Source organism: Podarcis erhardii (assembly GCF_964252035.2).
Source record: "Podarcis erhardii genome assembly, chromosome: 7".
In the NCBI taxonomy this organism is placed as follows: Eukaryota; Metazoa; Chordata; class Lepidosauria; order Squamata; family Lacertidae; genus Podarcis; species Podarcis erhardii.
The window spans coordinates 14781602-14799290 of record NC_138511.1 but is presented as its reverse complement, the minus strand read 5'-3'; the positions used below and the strand labels follow the sequence as shown (position 1 = coordinate 14799290).

Below are 17689 nucleotides of genomic sequence, written 5' to 3'. Positions count from 1 at the left end.
ACCCTTCACCATAAGGTCCCAGGGCAGGTCGCCAGCATTTAAAATACAACATTAAGAGCAGCTTGATATGCTCTAGCCTGCGAGCTACGTCTACAAAGGGGTTATGTGGATATGTCCTCTCGATGGATAGAAAGAGCGGTCGCTCAGCGGCAGAGCACCTGCCTTGAATGCAAATGGTCACAGGTTCAATCACCAGCATCTTCAGGTAGGGCTGGGAGAGCCTCCTACCTGGAAGCCAGGAGAGTTGCTGCCGGTCAGTGCGGGCAATACTAAGCTAGATGGGCCAATGGTCTGATTCAGTATAAGACAGCTTCATTTCCACCTGTTTAATTCTACTCTTCATTTGCAAATACAAGGGCTACAATCTTGCTTCATTGTTAAGGAAAGGGAGAAAAGCTCCCACATTCATCCAGGTAAGGAAGGGAGAGATACCCAGCCTGAAACCACTGCCAGTCAGTACAGACAACACTAGGCTACATGGACGAAGGGCCTGACTCTGCATAATGCCATTTCCTGCATTCTTCTCTGGTGGAGGTTCTCTTGATTCAGATGAGAGGAGGGAGAGACTGCTATGCGTCATCAGATGGCGCCATTCCCCAAATCCCCAGACATGCAGATGATGAACAGCAGGCAGCATATAAAAGGGCAGAAAGAGCCTTTCAAGCCCACCCAGAGATCTCCAGTCTCTCTGCAGAGTGATGGAACCTCAAGAGCCAGAGTGAACGGATTTGGCTGCACCCAGGCATCTCTCCCTTCCTCCCGCCACCCTGCCCCCAAACCAAAGCGGCTCAGAGTTGTACCGGGCACAGCAACATCTGCATGTAGATTTTGGAGGCTGTGTTGATGCAGTCCAGCTCGCAGGTGCAATAGCCATGGATTATGTCCACAAGAGCGTTGACAGTGGCTTCCACATGGGTCAAGCCTAAGGTGGGGAAAGAAAGGAGGAGGGGTTTTGTTTTTTAGGAATTTTGACAATTGATGTGTTGAGGTGTTTTGTATCTTTTACTTTTTTTTGCCCACAGGGACAAGAGGGGAAAAGTGCTGCAGTCGCTGCTCTGATGGCACAAACCAATTCCACCTGGTTAATAAAGCCCACAAAGGAAGTTACTAGCCTGCATTTTTGTTCCACTAGTCTGTTGGGGGCTAGCAGAGAAGGGATGGAGCGCTCAAGGCCTCCTTCAACAGCCCAGGGCATTTGTATGCTGGACCTGAAGAAAGAGTGAGGAAACTATGGCCCTCCAGGCTTCTCCATCTGGCCCTTGGGCTTCTTCCCAAGGCCATGCCCACTCACTGGCCCCATTCTGCACCCTCCACACGTGCTTTTGCCTGGCTTGAACTGTGATAATGCCTCTTTGCTTGCATGGATGGAGAACGTACATGTGTATGCGTGTGTGTCTGCGCAGAAACCTCTGCCTTTGCCCAGCAGTCTATTGGGTAAAGGTAACATTCACATTCATTGCTACATCTACTTTTTGCCTCTGGACATTTCCCACCCCTCTCCAGAAAGTCCTCCTCAAAAGGGGCTGCAGCGCTTGGGACAAAAACAGTATCCTTTCCCCTGACTTCTCTTCTTTGGCTGCCCCTCTTGGCACCCCACACGCCCTGGGCAGGCCAAATCGGTTGATTTGATGTAAGGAGGCTTCCTGCATTTCTATCCGAGTTCCTTGTTTGCTTGCCCTGCAGGTGAGCTCAGGAACAAGCGACTCAAGCAAGTTTTAAAGATAGAAAGCGAGTACCTGGCAAGCAAGCAGGGGCCAAGAAGGCGTTCTTGGGCTTTGAGGCATGCAGTTTCCAGAAATGGTTGACCAGCTGAGTAATAAAAGTGCACCCTTCTCCTTCGGCGTTCTTCTGGGTCTCCTGAGCTTCTTCACCCCCTTCTGAACGTTGTTTTAAAAGAAAAAGGAAGAGAGTTAGCTAGCTAGCTAGTTAGCTGCAGGTTTGTTTGGTTTTAACTATGTCAAAAACAGACCACCCAAAGCATCCCATGGAGCAAGCTAGAAATAGGTTGCATCCCTCTATTAAGACTATCAGAAAGCTAACCATCTGGAGTTAACTACTTTGGCTCTGACAAAAATTGCTTTTATTATCATTATCATCATCATCATCAACATCCCGTGTCTTTTTCCCAGCGCCAGGACTCAAAGCATGGTACAAAAACTAAAACACAGATAAAATGCAGAAAGCTAAAAATATAGAATAGATAATAGTTTAGAAGTAATTTAACTATAATGGAATTAAAACAATGTAAAAAACAAACCTACTAAAATACAAACAGTAAAAACAGCATAGCACTATTTGAAAGGCCCTTCCTTAAAAACAGTCAGTTCTCAAAAGCCTGCTGGAATAACAGGCTTCACCAATTCGCTATGAATTAAGACTTAAATTGTTATACCCTCTGCCTTTCTGGATTTTGCTGCTGTAAGAATTACACTTGGAACGGCATTTCTGTACTCTTTGTAAAACAGCGTTGTTCACTATGTTACCCAGAGCCCTTTATACAAGATCCTTGTGGAAAATATCTGTCCCAAGTTTAGCCACAGGAAATTTTTTGCTGCACCACATGAGCTGGCGTGCTTTTCACTATTGGATGAGGAAAGCTAGGCAACCTTGCATGTTTCTCTGCCACAAAATTAGGAGCCAAATCTGTGGTTCGGTTTTGAATGCAATTTTGCTTTGTGATGGTTTATAGCCGAACAAATACAATTCATTACTACCACGAGGGTCAGAAATATGAACGAGAAGCCAACGCATGAACAAAAATGGCAAAGGGAAGGGGAGCAGAAGGGAGCTTGACGCACCTGCTTCCAGCTGAGGCAGCTTTGACTCTGTGAAGTGGACCAAGTTATTGGGCCTCATGATGGCGATGGAGCGGGCAGTGATGACCAGCCTCTGGAACACTTCCGGGTCAAGGTCCTTCCCCTCTTTGCTTGAAGCCGTCAGATACTGGATGGCTTTGCTCAGCAGAGCCTGATCCTACAAACAGAGAACAGTTTGCCCAAGAAGAGTTGCTTATTGCGACATATTGGAAAAATGATAAACTCCCTACCAGAGTCGAATGGTTACTCAAATTGACAGAATATGCAGAATTAGCCTCCCTTTCAGAAAGAGATAAACCCAGACAGGAGTTCATTCTAGAATGGGATAACTTCAAAAACTATTTGAAAAGTAGCTGTAACTTAAACACGGTAGTTGCCTTTGAATGATTTCTGAAAATAATACATATGATGGAAAATGATATCAAAAGAGAAAAGAGAATTTTTATAAACAATGGTTAAGTAAAGCAAGATGTTTAATATAAAGGAAACATGATGAGGGTGGGAAGTCATGTGGTCATGTAGAAAGCACATAGTTGAAACTGTATGTATCTCTTGTGATATAATTACCGGATTTATCAAAATGAAGAGGACTACGTGTTGTATATATGTAGAAAATGAACAATAAAACATTATTATTATTATTATTATTAATTTAAAAAAACCAACCAAAACAGTTTGCCCTTCTTGGAAAGGTATCTCACAAACTTAAAAGGCAGCATTCAAATGACTATTTGAGGCACACGATCATTCGGTGTTACCAGTATATGCGAATGTATGGCTCGCTTAAGACTATATTATTGAGAATAAAGGCTCTATAAAGGAACACGCAGGTGGAGAGTACTTCTATTTTTATAAATCTTTATTATTTGCAAAAGGAATCTTTGTATGTGTTAATACTTTATTATCCCTTTGGAGCTGAGCTGTAACTTTGCACAGCCTTCCAGCCTGTGATGCTTTACGGTTTAAATCTCTGGTTCTTTGTTTTCTTCCTGTTATGCTTCCACTTTTGTTTGTTAATCAATTTTTTAAAAAAGAAAGAAAGAGGACAGAGTACAGGAAGGCTCAGGAGCAAATCCTGGACTGATCAAGAGACCAAACATCCACCTCGTTCTGAGCAGTGCACTTGAACTGCGGGGGGAGGTTAACCGGAGACAGTTCACGTGTCTGAGTCGCTCCACAGGGAAGGCCAGGGACGAGAGTCCACTGAGGAGACTCCCCCCGGCTGCAGTTCTTCCTCCCCACAGCAACAGGATCCACTCTGGAGCACTCTATCCCCTTCATTCTGGTTATTATCAGTACTGTATTATCAGCAGAAGTATTCTGGGGGAATTCCTGGAAGTTCCTAACAAAATGCTTGAGGGCACCTCAGTGAGGCTGCTAAAGGTAAAGGGGTAAAGAGACCCCTGACCGTTAAGTCCAGTCATGGCCGACTCTGGGGTTGCAGCGCTCATCTCGCTTTATTAGCTGAGGGAGCCGGCGTACAGCTTCCGGGTCATACGGCCAGCATGACTAAGCCGCTTCTGGCGAACCAGAGCAGTGCATAGAATCATCATTTACCTTCCCGCCAGAGCGGTACCTAGTTATCTACTTGCACTTTGACATGCTTTCGAACTGCTAGGTTGGCAGGAGCAGGGACCGAGCAACAGGAGCTCACCCCGTTGCGGGGATTCGAACCGCCGACCTTCTGAACTGCAAATCCTAGTCTCTGTGGTTTAACCCACAGCGCCACCCGCGTCCCTTCAGTGAGGCTTCTAGTGGAAGCAAAATGGATAGGTCTGAGGTCTCAAGGACCTGGGCCTGTAATAAGCCCAAGCCTGCTTCTCTCTTAAGGCCACATCTCCCTCAGAGGGTAAAAGAGAGTCAGCATGAGGGTGGGAAAGGAAGCGTGAAGGAAGCGAGGAGTGTTTGAGGGTTTCTTGTTGTTGTTTTCCCTGCAAAGCTAGTTTATTGTGCTTTCTTATTAACCGGGTCGTGTTAACGTTGCAAAAGCAGTTAAGCATTGTATATGAGAGAAGAACGCCATGTTGATCTGTTCAGACAGGAGTAATGCTGGTGAGGGTCTCTTCTCCAACACAATTGCCTTGTCTTGAACTCTGTTGCCCTAATCACGAAGTGAAGGCTTGGTTTTCTTCCACACCTGCCACCACTACTTCTGTGAATCTGCGGGGAGTTGTTCCAGGGCAGGGACAGCCAATCGTGGTAACCCCCCCCCCCCGATCATAGCTGTCAACTTTTCCCTTTTCTTGTGAGGAATCCTATTCAGAATAAGGGGATTTCCCTTTAAAAAAGGGAAATGTTGACAGCTATGCCCCAGATGTCGCTGGTTTGGGTGATGTAAGTTCAGCAGCATCAGGAGAGCAGCGCGGCAGCGGCTACCTCTGTTTTGGAACATGCAGACCCTCCCTTCTCCACAGCTGCAGACAGGGAGGCCTCTAGGGAACAGCTCCTGAAAGCCACCCCAGACCCCTCTGCAGCATCTACATGGAGGCGCAAGGGTTTATCTGAGACACAAGAAAGCCAAAAATAAATCCGTCAAGGATGGGAAACTCAGGGAAGCCATTGGCGCCTGGGACATGGAACCCCAAAGGTTTGTGTGGTAGGAGAATGAAGATGGCTCTGTGGCTTTACCTTGTGGTTGTGGTAGGCCGAGCGGCTGGTGTGGAGGCTGGCCAGGAGGCTCTTGGTTTGCTGCTGGACGCTGGAGGGGGCTGGCGTCGACAGAAGCATGGTAGCCAACTCTTGAGCGGCAGCTTTGCTCTTCTCCTGTAAACGGGGCACAGAAACTGAGCTAGCAGTGCCTCTGAAGTTGGGAGTTTCCACCCAAAAGCATCATCAAGCAGAAAGGCAGGAAACAAGAGTAAACAGTCCCATAAAGTTGGCTGTAGACAAACAACAACAACACGGCTCTTTGGAAGCTTACCGTATTTTTCGCTCTATAGGACACACTTTTTCCCCTCCAAAAATTAAGGGGAAATGTGTGTGCGTCCTAGGGAGCGAATGCAGGCTCCTTGGCTTCAGCGATAGCAATGCGAAGCCTCCGAAGCGCAGAGGGAGCACTCCCTCTGGCTTCAGCAAAAGGAACCCAAAGCCTGCGGAGCGCAGCGGGAACTTGCGCTGCACTCCGAAGGCTTCAGGGATAGCCACCTGAAGCCTTCGGAGCGCAGAGCGAGTTCCCACTGTGCTCCGCAGGCTTCAGGTTCCTTTCACTGAAGCCAGGAGAGCAAGACTCTCCTGGCTTCAGCAGAGAGAGAGAGAGCTGCGCAGTGCCCCTTCAGCCAAGTGGGAGGAGAAATGGAAGGGGCTCTGTTTTTTTTTTCTTGTTCTCCCCCTCTAAAACAAGGTGTGTCCTATAGTCCGGTGCATCCTATAGAGCGAAAAATACAGTAAATTGGGACCCTGGAAGGCGTGAATGTGTTTGTCAACTACCAAATAAAGCAGGGTGGGTGCCTCTGGCCCATGGGGCTCCAGTTTTCCTTAAGCTATATCCACTTGTCAATGGGGTGATGTAACCCCAGCGGTCGGGAACGAGGGAGAGTTAAATCCTGTTTGGTTCAGCTGCGCATGTTCTCCATGGGGAACCAGTGTGCATAACCAACCCCTGCAGAATTGATGCTTTTTAATACTTTTCGAGGATTTTGGGAGCTACCCCCCCCCCCGCAATGCCTATGCCCCTGGTCCATCTGCTGAGGGTGGGTGTCCAATCCTACTTAGCTCAGATATGTACACTGGTTGTTCATGGGATCTTTGCACAAAACACACCAGCTGATGGGCGGGGAGATCAATCCTGCTTGGTCACTATCTTCCTCCAAAGGGCATAATACTGTCAAGTGAGACGATATGTGGGTGGTCCGGCCCACCTGTCCTGGAACTCTAGAGTTGGCAGCGGGGGGGGGGGGGGGTGTCAAACGGCTGTCAAGGTTATCCGGTAGGGTGTTAGATAAAAATCTGGCCCCCAGGACCAAAAAGGCCCGCCACCTTTGCTATAGGTAAAGGTAAAGGGAGACCCCTGACCATTAGGTCCAGTCGTGACCTAATGAGCCACTGATGGAGACCAGACATTTGGAATGCAGCAGTAAAGTCTGACCCAGCAAGTCCAGGTCTCCTACAAGCCCACCGTCCCCCACAAAAAAACCCCTCTGGTGCAGGAACAAATCTCTCCCTGCTGGCAATGATCAGAGAAGTGAACACTGGCTTTCAAACCCAGCTCCCCAAAACCCCCTTTTCTCCCTCTCTCTTTTTTGGCTAGGCAGCTTTCCTGACAGATCTCCGCTTCCAGCGGCATAAAAGTCAAATCAGCAAATAAGAACACTTTTGGGGTGGGTGGGTGGAGGGGAGATCAGGGCTTAGAGGGTGGCTGATCCCCTTTGCTGTGCATCCGCCTCCCGCCCTCCCCGCCCCAAAGCTAAACCCGCAACGTTCCCAAAACCTCAAGAAAAGTTACTTGCCTTCTCGTTGACTGGTCCGACGGCAAAGCAGCTTTCCAGAGCTTCTAAAGAACTGACTACTAGCCTGGAGGGGGTAAAAAACGAAGGAGAAAGCTGGTTTCAGGGGGGAAAAGGCAAGACTCCTTAAGATTTATTTATTTCTTTGCTTCATGGCAAGCAGCAACTCTGGGTGGCTCAGAAAGAGAGAGGGAGGGAGAGAGAGAGGGAGCGCTAAGAGATGCCAAGTCTCTTGCCGGCACCACCAAAAGAGAGAAAGGAATCGCAGCAAGATAAATGTAAAAAAATAAAATAAAAAATACTGCCACAGGCATCGTGCATATCTCATTCATTGTGCTGCAGACCAGAGAGTTAAACCTGGCTCCCGCTCAGAGAAAAAACTTAGGGCCGCTTCTGCAAATCCATGGGGATGGTGGGGGGGGGGAGAGAGAAAGAGAGGCTTTTCTCTCCCCAAAGAGGATAAGAACGTTTCTCCTTACACAGCCTGCAGCAGGGATAACTTGGATGGAATTGACAGGACTGATTCATCAGCACGCCTCCCCCCTCTTCTGCTCTGAGAAGCACACACACGTGCGGAGCAGATCAAGGGGTGGCGTGACATGTACTTTTGCGGAGAAGGGGGGTTAGGGAAAGCCATATAAAGAGGCTGCTCAGAGGGGCTTTAGGGGGCGTTTGCTGTTCCCAAAGAGGTCACTTATTATATTATATTATAACATCTTTTCCAGCAAAACTGAATGGCAGACAGTGAGGAACAGCACTCAAAAAAGCCCAGATCTGGCACATCTCTGGCAAAAAAAAACCCTTAAATCTCTCCAGGATGCAAGCAATCACCCACCTGGTTGCCTGTAGAGAGGAAACGTCACTTCCACAATTTATTTTTAACTCGTAAAAAAGAGCATCCCATTGCATTATGGGAAGGGTGGTAGCTCAGTGGTTGAACACCTGCTTTGCACGGCATTTCCAGGTAGGGCTGGGAGAAAACCCTGCTTAAGATCCTGGAGAGCCACTGCTGCCAGTCAGTCCCAGGCAATACTGAGCTAGATGGACCAAGGGTCTGACTCAGTGTAAGGCAGCTTCCCACATGTCAGGCTGGCAAGACAAATAAAGAATGCAGTTATGGGGGCGGTTCTGGCTGCCCCATCTCAAAAGAGAAAAAAAGGGGAATGTCATAGAACTGGGGGAAAGGGTGCAGAAGTGGACAACTAAAATAATCAGGGGGTCCAGGAGCAACTCCACAACAAGGAAAAGCTAGAACCACTGGGTGCTTTTAGTTGTGGGGAAGAAAATGGTTGAGAATTCATCGAGAAGACAAGGAGGGCCGGTAAAACTTCCCAAGAAAAATTAAATCAAGCTTCCTGGAAGCTCATGCAGCTCTGACAAACCTGAGGCAGAAGTGATCTGGAGATGCACACAACCCAAATGTAGCTTCTGAGATTCCAGCAGCCGTCACACACAAATATTCAACACATATCCCCCCCCCTTTTGGGGGGGCAAAAACTTCATTTAAGAAAATAGCAATAATCTTTAAGCCCTGGGCCATAGAATTATAACACGCACAATTATAATACTTCCCTATTTTGTCTTCCTGTCAGAAGAATGGGTACATTTATTTACAGCATTTATATGCCACCTATTCCCTCCAAAGAGCATATGTGGTTTTCCCCACCCCTCATTTAATCCCCACAACAACCCTGTGAAGTAGGTTAGGCCGAGAGGCGGCGACTGGCCCAAGGTCAACCAGTGAGTTTCATGAATGAGCGGAGATAACCAAATGTGAGAGAGACTGGATTGTAATCCAACTAAATCCTATGCATAGCAGACCCACTGAAATCAGTGGGCAATGCCCACTAATTTTAGTGGGTCTATTCTGAGCAGGACTGACACTGAGCTTAACCCTTAATCCAACCAACGCTCTTTCAGTGTTCTTGTGGAACTGCCCATGCCTAGCCCCAATCCCGCTGCAGCAGACTTTTCAGGATTTGACAAGATGCTAGTCCACAAGAGAAGCGGCTTCCTTGGTGCAGCCCAAGTACTTGTAATTGATATGACTGCCTCTCCTTCCCCTTTCCAGCATTATCCTCCCCTTCTTCTCCCATCTCCACTGTGTCTGCTTTCAGACTGTAAGCTCCTTGGAAGCACAGACCCACGCTCTTCTTCGTTGTGCTACGCACACCGATTGCACAATGGGGAAAAATCTTAAACAGTGATTACATTCGTGGCTCTATTTCATGTTGCCGCATTGCTCCAGAGCTTGCAAACCGAACAGCCGCCCTGCCCACAAAAATGTATGCTCCTTCTTCGGTCCATGCAGAAGCAGCACGAGATAAGCGAGGGGTGGAGGGAGGAGGGAGAGGGAAGATGAGCCAGACCAGAAGTTCAGGCAAGGGAGCTGCTAGCTGAAGTGGCCAGAGAAGGAGTTCAGTGGCAGAGCACCTGCTTAGCATGCAGAAGGTCCCAGGCTCAATCCCTAATGGTATATCTGGGTGCTATTATTATTATTGCTGTTGTTGTTAAGATTTATGACCCGCCCTTCACCTTAAAGTCTCAGGGTGGATACACACCCACTTAAAAATCAGAAATTGAAAAACCCCAAAACACACACGTCTCAAGTGTCAAAGGCAAGGGCAAATGGATGCATCTCGGGATTCACCCGTACAGGGTACATGCAGTGGCGTAGCGTGGGGGGGGTGCAGGGGGGGTCGGCCACACCGGGCACAACATCTGGGGGGGTGCGCTCGCCGCCTCCGGAGTCGCCGAAGAGCCTCGGGCGCAGGCTGTAGCAGAGCCCCATGTCTCGTGGAACCGACGAGCTGTGCGCGCGTCCGGGCTGAAGGCGTCCGGCAGGCAGCGGCTCTCAGCGCTCACCGCGCGTCAGGGCCGCGGAGGGCGCGCCAGGCAGCCCCTCCCCACAGCCCCGCCGCCGCCACTGCTGCTGCAGCTGCTGGGCCATGTTGCATTTTCCTCACCTCTCTGCCCTCCTCCTCCTCCGGGCAAGCGGCGTCGTTTGGGCGGCAGCGCCAGCGGCAACTCGCCTCAGATCACCTGACAGGGACCCGCCGCCGCGGCTACCTTACCGTAAATACCCCAGCCCAGGCAGCAGCAAGAAGAAGCTGGCAGCGGCGGCAGGTTAGGGGCGCAAATTACTTGCCTTGCCCCGGGTGCTGACAACCCACGCTACGCCGCTGGGTACAGGGAAGGCACCAGGCGCAGCTCAGTGGGGAGTGGTTTCCACAGAGGAAGGCCCTCTCCTGCGTCACACACACCAAGCTTCTTGAGGATCATAAACAGTGAAACAAAGGTGCCTGTCTAATATCAACAGGCAGGGAGTACAAGAGAACAGGTCACACTAAAAGACTGATTTCTTGCAAGTAAGTTATGTTCCATTTGCGGAGATTGGAGGCTGGGTTATGGAATGTTTGAACAGGTTTTATTGGAGGGGAGATGTAATACTGATTTTTATTTTTTTTTAATGTAGGTTTTATGGGCTTGCCCTGCCCATAACACTAAACCATGGCTAGGAATAACCATGGTTGACAAGCTGAAGCTGAGGCATCGGGCAGATCTCTTGAACATCAGTTTGCAACGTCGCAGAAGAGTTAGAAAGCACCAGCAAGAGCAGCCAAACCTTGAGAGCACTTTGGTCCCCTGCCCCCTGCTCTTCATTCATGGCTCTGTAGCTTTGTGAAAGTTACAAATCCTTACCAACAGTTAAGTAGGAGGTCTGGGGTTTGCTCGTAATGCAAAGCTACGGTTAACATTCACTAAGGTTTGTAAACCAACTACAATCCCCGGTTAATGAGTGACCTTTAACCATAGTTAAGCCAGAATTAAACTGCTGGGCTGGGTTCACACATAGCACCAATGAACCAAAGTTTAGCTTAACAATAGGCTGAACAAACCATAGTTTAAACTGAACAAACCATAGTTTTGTTCAACAAACCATAGCTTGGTGTTATGTGTGCCTCAGGCCTCTGTTGCAAGGCTGGTTCAGACAGGCTTTATTCCTGGGCAGGGGGAGGGGAGCAACGTATAATATTTAAAAAAATAATTAAATGCATTTAGCTGCCGACAAGGATTAGCAGATCTCTCCCAATCAGAAGTCAAAAGGAGCAGGGGGAGAGAGATTGAGGGAGAAAGCCGAGCGGGAGAAGAGACAAGCAGCTCATTTCAATTTTGCTTGGGTTTTTTGGCTGGCTGATCTGCCATGCAAGAGGTCCTAATGTAAAAAATAGCAGCATGAAGGTCACTTTTTCAAGATTATCTATGCTTTACGCAGACACGCTTTTAAAAAAGAAAACACCAACCAACAGAAATCAAAGCAATGTGCTGTTATTGTCTTACACACACAAGAAATAAAGCAAAAAATCATTCGTGCACAGAGAGAGAGAGAAAACAAAAGATAGTATACTAACCGGTCCAGGGTGGTTAAGGACTCAGTTTCAGAACTTTGGGGGAAGCAAAGGAAAAGGAAAATATATATATGTATATACACGTATAAATAAAAAAAGATATGAAGCTCACAGAAAAATACTGAAGAAACACGCCCTAAGCAAACCATACCAAAAAAATTAAAGGGGGAGGGAAGAGAAACAGGCAAATTAAATGAAAGTGTTTGAGAGAGAAGTGGGGCTAAGGTCAGAAACAATTTCAAGCAACAGTTACTGTACTAGCTGAAAGAATTAAGAGGAGGCATGAGAAGAGAATGAGCAGAGAAGGCGAGGGTATATTCTACAACACCTCACACACTGCTCGTATTTCCAGTGGGGTTAACCATTATGGGACATGCGTAAGCCGCAATTCCGCAGATGTGCAGAAGGGCCTACAATAAGCAAAAGGGATCACAGAACTCAGCTTCCTCGGAATCTCAAGATTTCATATTGCTGTTTTCCTTTCTTTAGGTGTCTAGCCTTCATATGTGGGGAAATGCACTTGAACGTCAGCTGGTTAACGGCTGCTAAAATCTGAGAGGCAATGTTTGCGTTCGGGGGTGGGGTGGGGGTTGGATGCTAAACAAGATTTTTTAGTGGCTAAAGATTGCTTGCAGAACAAAAGTTGCGCAAGAACAGAGGAAATATTCTCAGACTGACTGAATCTATTTTGGCAGTTCACAGAACTGAGCTTTCCTCAGCGCAAGAATTTCACATTTTTAATTTAAGATACAACAACTGCGGGACATATACACAACCCTGGAGTAGCCATGTGTCAGCGATTGTGTGTCAGTGATTGGGCAGCAGCCATTGAATGGGAGTTAGTCAATGGATGTCAGTGTCCATCACTGAGTGTGTGGATCCATCCTACACTCAGCCACGAGTCCTACACACGTTTCCTAAACGCAAGAGGTGGTTTGCTGCCTTGTTGCTCTCCAGGAACTACAAAGGGTATCCATTTGCTCCACACGTACTTTCCCCTGTCCCCCACCGACTCCATCACACTGAGCTCCAGCTATGTGCTTTCCTTCCCTTCCACTGGTTCCTGCCTCCACTCTTCTCTGACCAATCATGGACTTAGGGGACTCAAGAGGCCCTTGAGGAGTTGGGCGGCAAAAGCCAACCCTGGTTTTTCCCCCCCAACACCACCATGCTTGTTTTTAGCACACAACGCTAGCAGGCCACACAGGTTCTAGCAAAAATAAGAAACATGCACACATTGAGGCTGGTTTGGCCTCACAGATGAATTTTCTCCTCCCAATATATATATATATATACTTGGCTCTAGATGGCCGCCTCAACTCTGTCCTCTCCTGCCATGCCTGCCACTGGCTGCCCCTTCCATCTCCACCCTCCCAATCACAGAGAGAGAGAGAACAGGGGAGTTGAGTCTCAAAAGCAAGTGGTGCTGTCTAGTGGTTGGTGGACTGCAACTCCCATCAGTCTCAGCCAGCTAGCACAGGCCAACAGGCAGGGAGAATGATGGGAGCTGAAGTCCAACAACGCCTTGAGGACACCATGTTGCCAAACCCCTGTCCTAGAGCACTGCTGCCCTCTAGGGACAACAGTTTTAATTACTCGTTCTTTCTTTTCATCCCCATCATCCCCCTCTCAAAGCTGCATAGCAGAGTCTGGTCTCCCTAGAAAGAGACTGACTGAAAAGTGAGGAAAGGGAGGAGGAGATGGGAGAGATGTTTCTGCGGTGATGTGCAGAACTTGCCTGGTGAATGTTGGGCACCACAACCTCTTGGTTGCCAGGGCAGAGGAGCAGGAGAGGATCTTTACATGCTGCGCTGTAAGGGATGAACTGACGCTGGGGTGGGGGCTCTTGTAAAGTTCCCTGCCACCACTCATTCAGTGCACATGCAAACACACAACAATATGGCCATTACAGCAGGGAGGGGAACCTCTAGCCGATGTCCCAATCTGGGCCAGCCAGGAGTTCAGATTTGGCCTGTGGGACCAAAAAACACGCCCACCTGTCAGTCACCAGATGTCACCAACTGACAGGCAGAGCGAAGGGCAGGTTTCAACTCTGCATGGTTCCCTGCAGTGAAGTGGCATACACAATCGATTCCTGCAGAAAGCAGGATCTAATCCCCATCAGCTGTTGAGTGCTGGGGAGGGGGACTAAATCTTGCTTGCTTGGTCCACTCACGCCACAACCTCGCAAGGAACTCCTGCATGCAGCTCAGCCTTACAGAAAGAAAGATTTAAGCACACATACGCCCATCAGCTGATGAGCAAAGGGTTCTCCCCCCAATATAGTGGGTGGGTTCAATTTCCCGGTATCATTACAACACCAGAGGATTGTTTATGTGAGTAATCACACCCATTTGCCAAACATTGGCCTGCGGGGTGGGGAAATGAGGATCCAGCCTGCTCAGAGCAAAAGCACTGCCCTGACCCCCCCCCCATTACAGAATCCAAAGGGGTTCTAGACCACAAAACTGCTCCTACATTCCTGGAGTTATAAACGGTCCCTGCAGGAAGACAGGATGGGTGGTAAGTCGAAAAAGGAACATACGGTTTTGAAGATTTACCTCTCGAGAACAGTGCCGCTAGCAGCTGCCGGAGTAGCCGATTCTGTGTCTCCAGTTCCGTTGCTCTGATTCAGGTTGGGGGGGCAGACGTTGCTGACTGAGGCTGACGGGAAATCCTCCAGGGGCTCATCCGGCCAGCCAAACTGCTCCTTCGTCTTGCCATAGATTTTGATGGCATCCAGCATGGTGACGCCGGCAGGATCCACAGACGCCCCGACTGCAAGAGAACAGAAGAGCCATGGCTTTTTTCCGTACCTTTCAAGCAAGGCAGGGAGAGCGAGCAAGGCGTGGCAGTTAGCGTGTCAGACTATGAGCTGAGAGGTCAGGGCTCAAAACCCACCCCCTTGAAGCTTGCTGGGGTAATCTTGGGCAAATCACTGCCTCTCAGCCTAGCCAACCTCACAGGGTTGTTGTGGGGATTAAATGAGGAGGGAGGGAGAACCATGTATGCCACCTTGAGCCCCTTGGGAGATGAGGTATAAATGCAAGAAAGTATGGCAAATAGCCCATGGGGGGGGCAGGGTAGAGCGGATTGACAAATAAAATAAAATTGGAGCAAGGCTTGTAGCATAAAGACTCTTTGGAAACTGTTTGGTATGGCTTTCTTATAGACAGGGCTAAAAATGAAAACAGGCAACTCCCCTCACACTGTAAAAACGTGTTTTTTTAACATAAAACTGTACAGTGGTACCTCGGGTTAAGTACTTAATTCGTTCCGGAGGTCCGTTCTTAACCTGAAACTGTTCTTAACCCGAAGCACCACTTTAGCTAATGAGACCTCCTGCTGCCGCCGCGCTGCTGCTGTGCAATTTCTTTTCTCATCCTGAAGCAAAGTTCTTAACCCGAGGTACTATTTCTGGGTTAACGGAGTCTGTAATCTGAAGCGTATGTAACCCGAGGTACCACTGTATATCAAAAGGTGCAAAAGGCCTAGATTACTGCAATGTACTCTACATGGGGCTTCCCTCATGCTTGATCCAGAAGCTGCAGTCAATGCAGAATGCTGCAGCATGAAACATGAAAGTTTGTATGGGACAGTGTAGCAGATAAACTATTGCTATATATTGGGGGGGGGGACCATTTTGCGAGCGTCCAATTGACATGCAACCGCTGACACATGGTTTGTTTTGGACCCGGAAGAGGGAGGAATGGGGGTATAATGGGTGGGGGGTGGCTTATGGGTACCATGACCCGGAATACAACCCTTGCACAAACAGGGAGTTGCTGGTGATGAAGATGAAGAGGCAAAAGAAAATGTTAAGAAAGGATTCAGGGTGGTGGTGGGGAATAGCACCTGCTGCTTTAGCCAAATAAAGCTGTCTTAAACATAACAACAGGTGTGACTAATGGAATGAAAATCGGGATGCTGTTTTGGATGTATTGCCTAAACCAGTGTTTCCCAACCTTTTTTGGGCAAAGGCACACTTGTTTCATGAAAAAAATCTCGAGGCACACCACCATTAGAAAATGTTTAAAAAATTAACTCTGTGCCTATATTGACTATATATAAAGTACAGTGGTGCCCCGCAAGACGAATGCCTCGCTAAACGAAAAACCCGCAAGACGAAAGGGTTTTCCGATTTTTTAGCGGCTTCGCAAGACGAATTTCCCTATGGGCTTGCTTCGCAAGACGAAAGCCCATAGGGAAATCTCCGGGACAGCGGGGAACCCTCCTCCCACCGCAAGCCCTGGGAACAGAGGAGAAGCTGCGCACCTTCCCCTCTGTTCCCGGACCTGTCCTGAAGGCCTGCGGCGGGAGGAGGGCTTTCCTCCCCACCGCCAACATTCAGAATGCTGTTCTGAATGTTGGCGGTGGGGAGGAAAAACCCTCCTCCCACCGCAAGCCCCGGGAAGAGAGGAGAAGCTGCGCGCCTTCCCCTCTGTTCTGGGACCTGTCCTGAAGGCTTGCGGTGGGAGGTCCGGGAACAGAAGAGAAGGCGCACAGCTTCTCCTCTCTTCCCGGGGCTTGCGGTGGGAGGAGGGTTTTTCCTCCCCACCGCCAACATTCAGAACAGCATTCTGAATGTTGGCGGTGGGGAGGAAAGCCCTCCTCCCGCTGCAAGCCTTCAGGACAGGTCTGGGGCAGCAGGCTGCTATCCGCAGCTTGGAGAGCCCTGCGGGGAAGTCCTGCAGGGCTCTCCAAGCTGTGAATGTCTGCCCCGCGTGAGGGGCGCTCTGCTTAAGAGCGCCCCTCGTGCAGGGCAGCAGGCTGCTATCTGCAGCTCGGAGAGCCCTGCGGGGAAGTCCGGCAGGGCTCCCCAAGCTGCAGATGTCTGCCCCGCCCAAGGAGCGCTCTGCTTAAGAGCACCCCTCGTGCGGGGCAGCAGGCTGCTATCCGCAGCTTGGAAAGCCCTGCGGGGAAGTCCTGCAGGGCTCCCCAAGCTGCAGATGTCTGCCCCGCCCAAGGGGCGCTCTGCTTAAGAGCACCCCTCGTGGGGGGCAACAGGCTGCTATCCGCAGCTTGGAAAGCCCTGCGGGGAAGTCCTGCAGGGCTCCCCAAGCTGCAGATGTCTGCCCCGCCCAAGGGGCGCTCTGCTTAAGAGCGCCCCTCGTGCGGGGCAGCAGGCTGCTATCCGCAGCTTGGAAAGCCCTGCGGGGAAGTCCTGCAGGGCTCCCCAAGCTGCAGATGTCTGCCCCGCCCAAGGGGCGCTCTGCTTAAGAGCACCCCTCGTGGGGGGCAGCAGGCTGCTATCCGCAGCTTGGAAAGCCCTGCGGGGAAGTCCTGCAGGGCTCCCCAAGCTGCAGATGTCTGCCCCGCGCGAGGGGCGCTCTGCTTAAGAGCACCCCTCGTGCGGGGCAGCAGGCTGCTATCCGCAGCTTGGAGAGCCCTGCGGGGAAGTCCTGCAGGGCTCCCCAAGCTGCAGATGTCTGCCCCGCGCGAGGGGCGCTCTGCTTAAGAGCGCCCCTCGTGCGGGGCAGCAGGCTGCTATCCGCAGCTTGGAGAGCCCTGCGGGGAAGTCCTGCAGGGCTCCCTAAGCTGCAGATGTCTGCCCCGCGCGGAGCTCCCGCCGGGCGCGCAAGGCTTGGGGCGGCAGCCTGTTGCCCGAAGCACAGGGAGCCCTCCGGAGGGCTCCCCGTGCTTCGGGCGAGTGTCTGCAAGGCTTGCGCGCCCGGCAGGAGCTCCCGCCGGGCGCGCTAGGCTTGGGGCGGCAGCCTGTTGCCCGAAGCACAGGGAGCCCTCCGGAGGGCTCCCCGTGCTTCGGGCGAGTGTCTGCAAGCCTTGCGCGCCTGGCAGGAGATCCCGCCGGACGCGCAAGGCTTGAGGCGGCAGCCTGTTGCCCGAAGCACAGGGAGCCCTCCGGAGGGCTCCCCGTGCTTCGGGCGAGTGTCTGCAAGGCTTGGGGCGGCAGCCTGTTGCCCGAAGCACGCGGAGCCCTCCGAAGGGCGCCCCGTGCTCCGCGCTGCCAGCTGCCGCCCCAAGCCTTGCGCTCTCGCCCGCCTCCCTCCCACGGCACACCAGG

The 17689-nt window shown here is 50.3% G+C and overlaps 1 protein-coding gene and 1 long non-coding RNA gene across 2 annotated transcripts in view; one reads left to right on the top strand and one right to left on the bottom strand.

Moving 5' to 3' along the window:
• Nucleotides 1–17689, bottom strand: part of UBR4 (ubiquitin protein ligase E3 component n-recognin 4) — a 144811-nt gene that overhangs the window by 71234 nt on the left and 55888 nt on the right. Inside the window, exons 49-55 of the mRNA XM_081871457.1 lie at nucleotides 14229–14445; nucleotides 11671–11703; nucleotides 7262–7325; nucleotides 5445–5579; nucleotides 2799–2973; nucleotides 1737–1877; nucleotides 801–922 (exon numbers count right to left, since the gene is read on the bottom strand). Of these exons, the coding sequence (XP_081727583.1) occupies nucleotides 801–922; nucleotides 1737–1877; nucleotides 2799–2973; nucleotides 5445–5579; nucleotides 7262–7325; nucleotides 11671–11703; nucleotides 14229–14445 (887 nt within the window). The remainder of the gene's footprint in view (nucleotides 1–800; nucleotides 923–1736; nucleotides 1878–2798; nucleotides 2974–5444; nucleotides 5580–7261; nucleotides 7326–11670; nucleotides 11704–14228; nucleotides 14446–17689) is intronic.
• LOC309347039 overlaps nucleotides 1–17689 on the top strand; it is a 123249-nt gene that overhangs the window by 96052 nt on the left and 9508 nt on the right. The window lies entirely within an intron of this gene.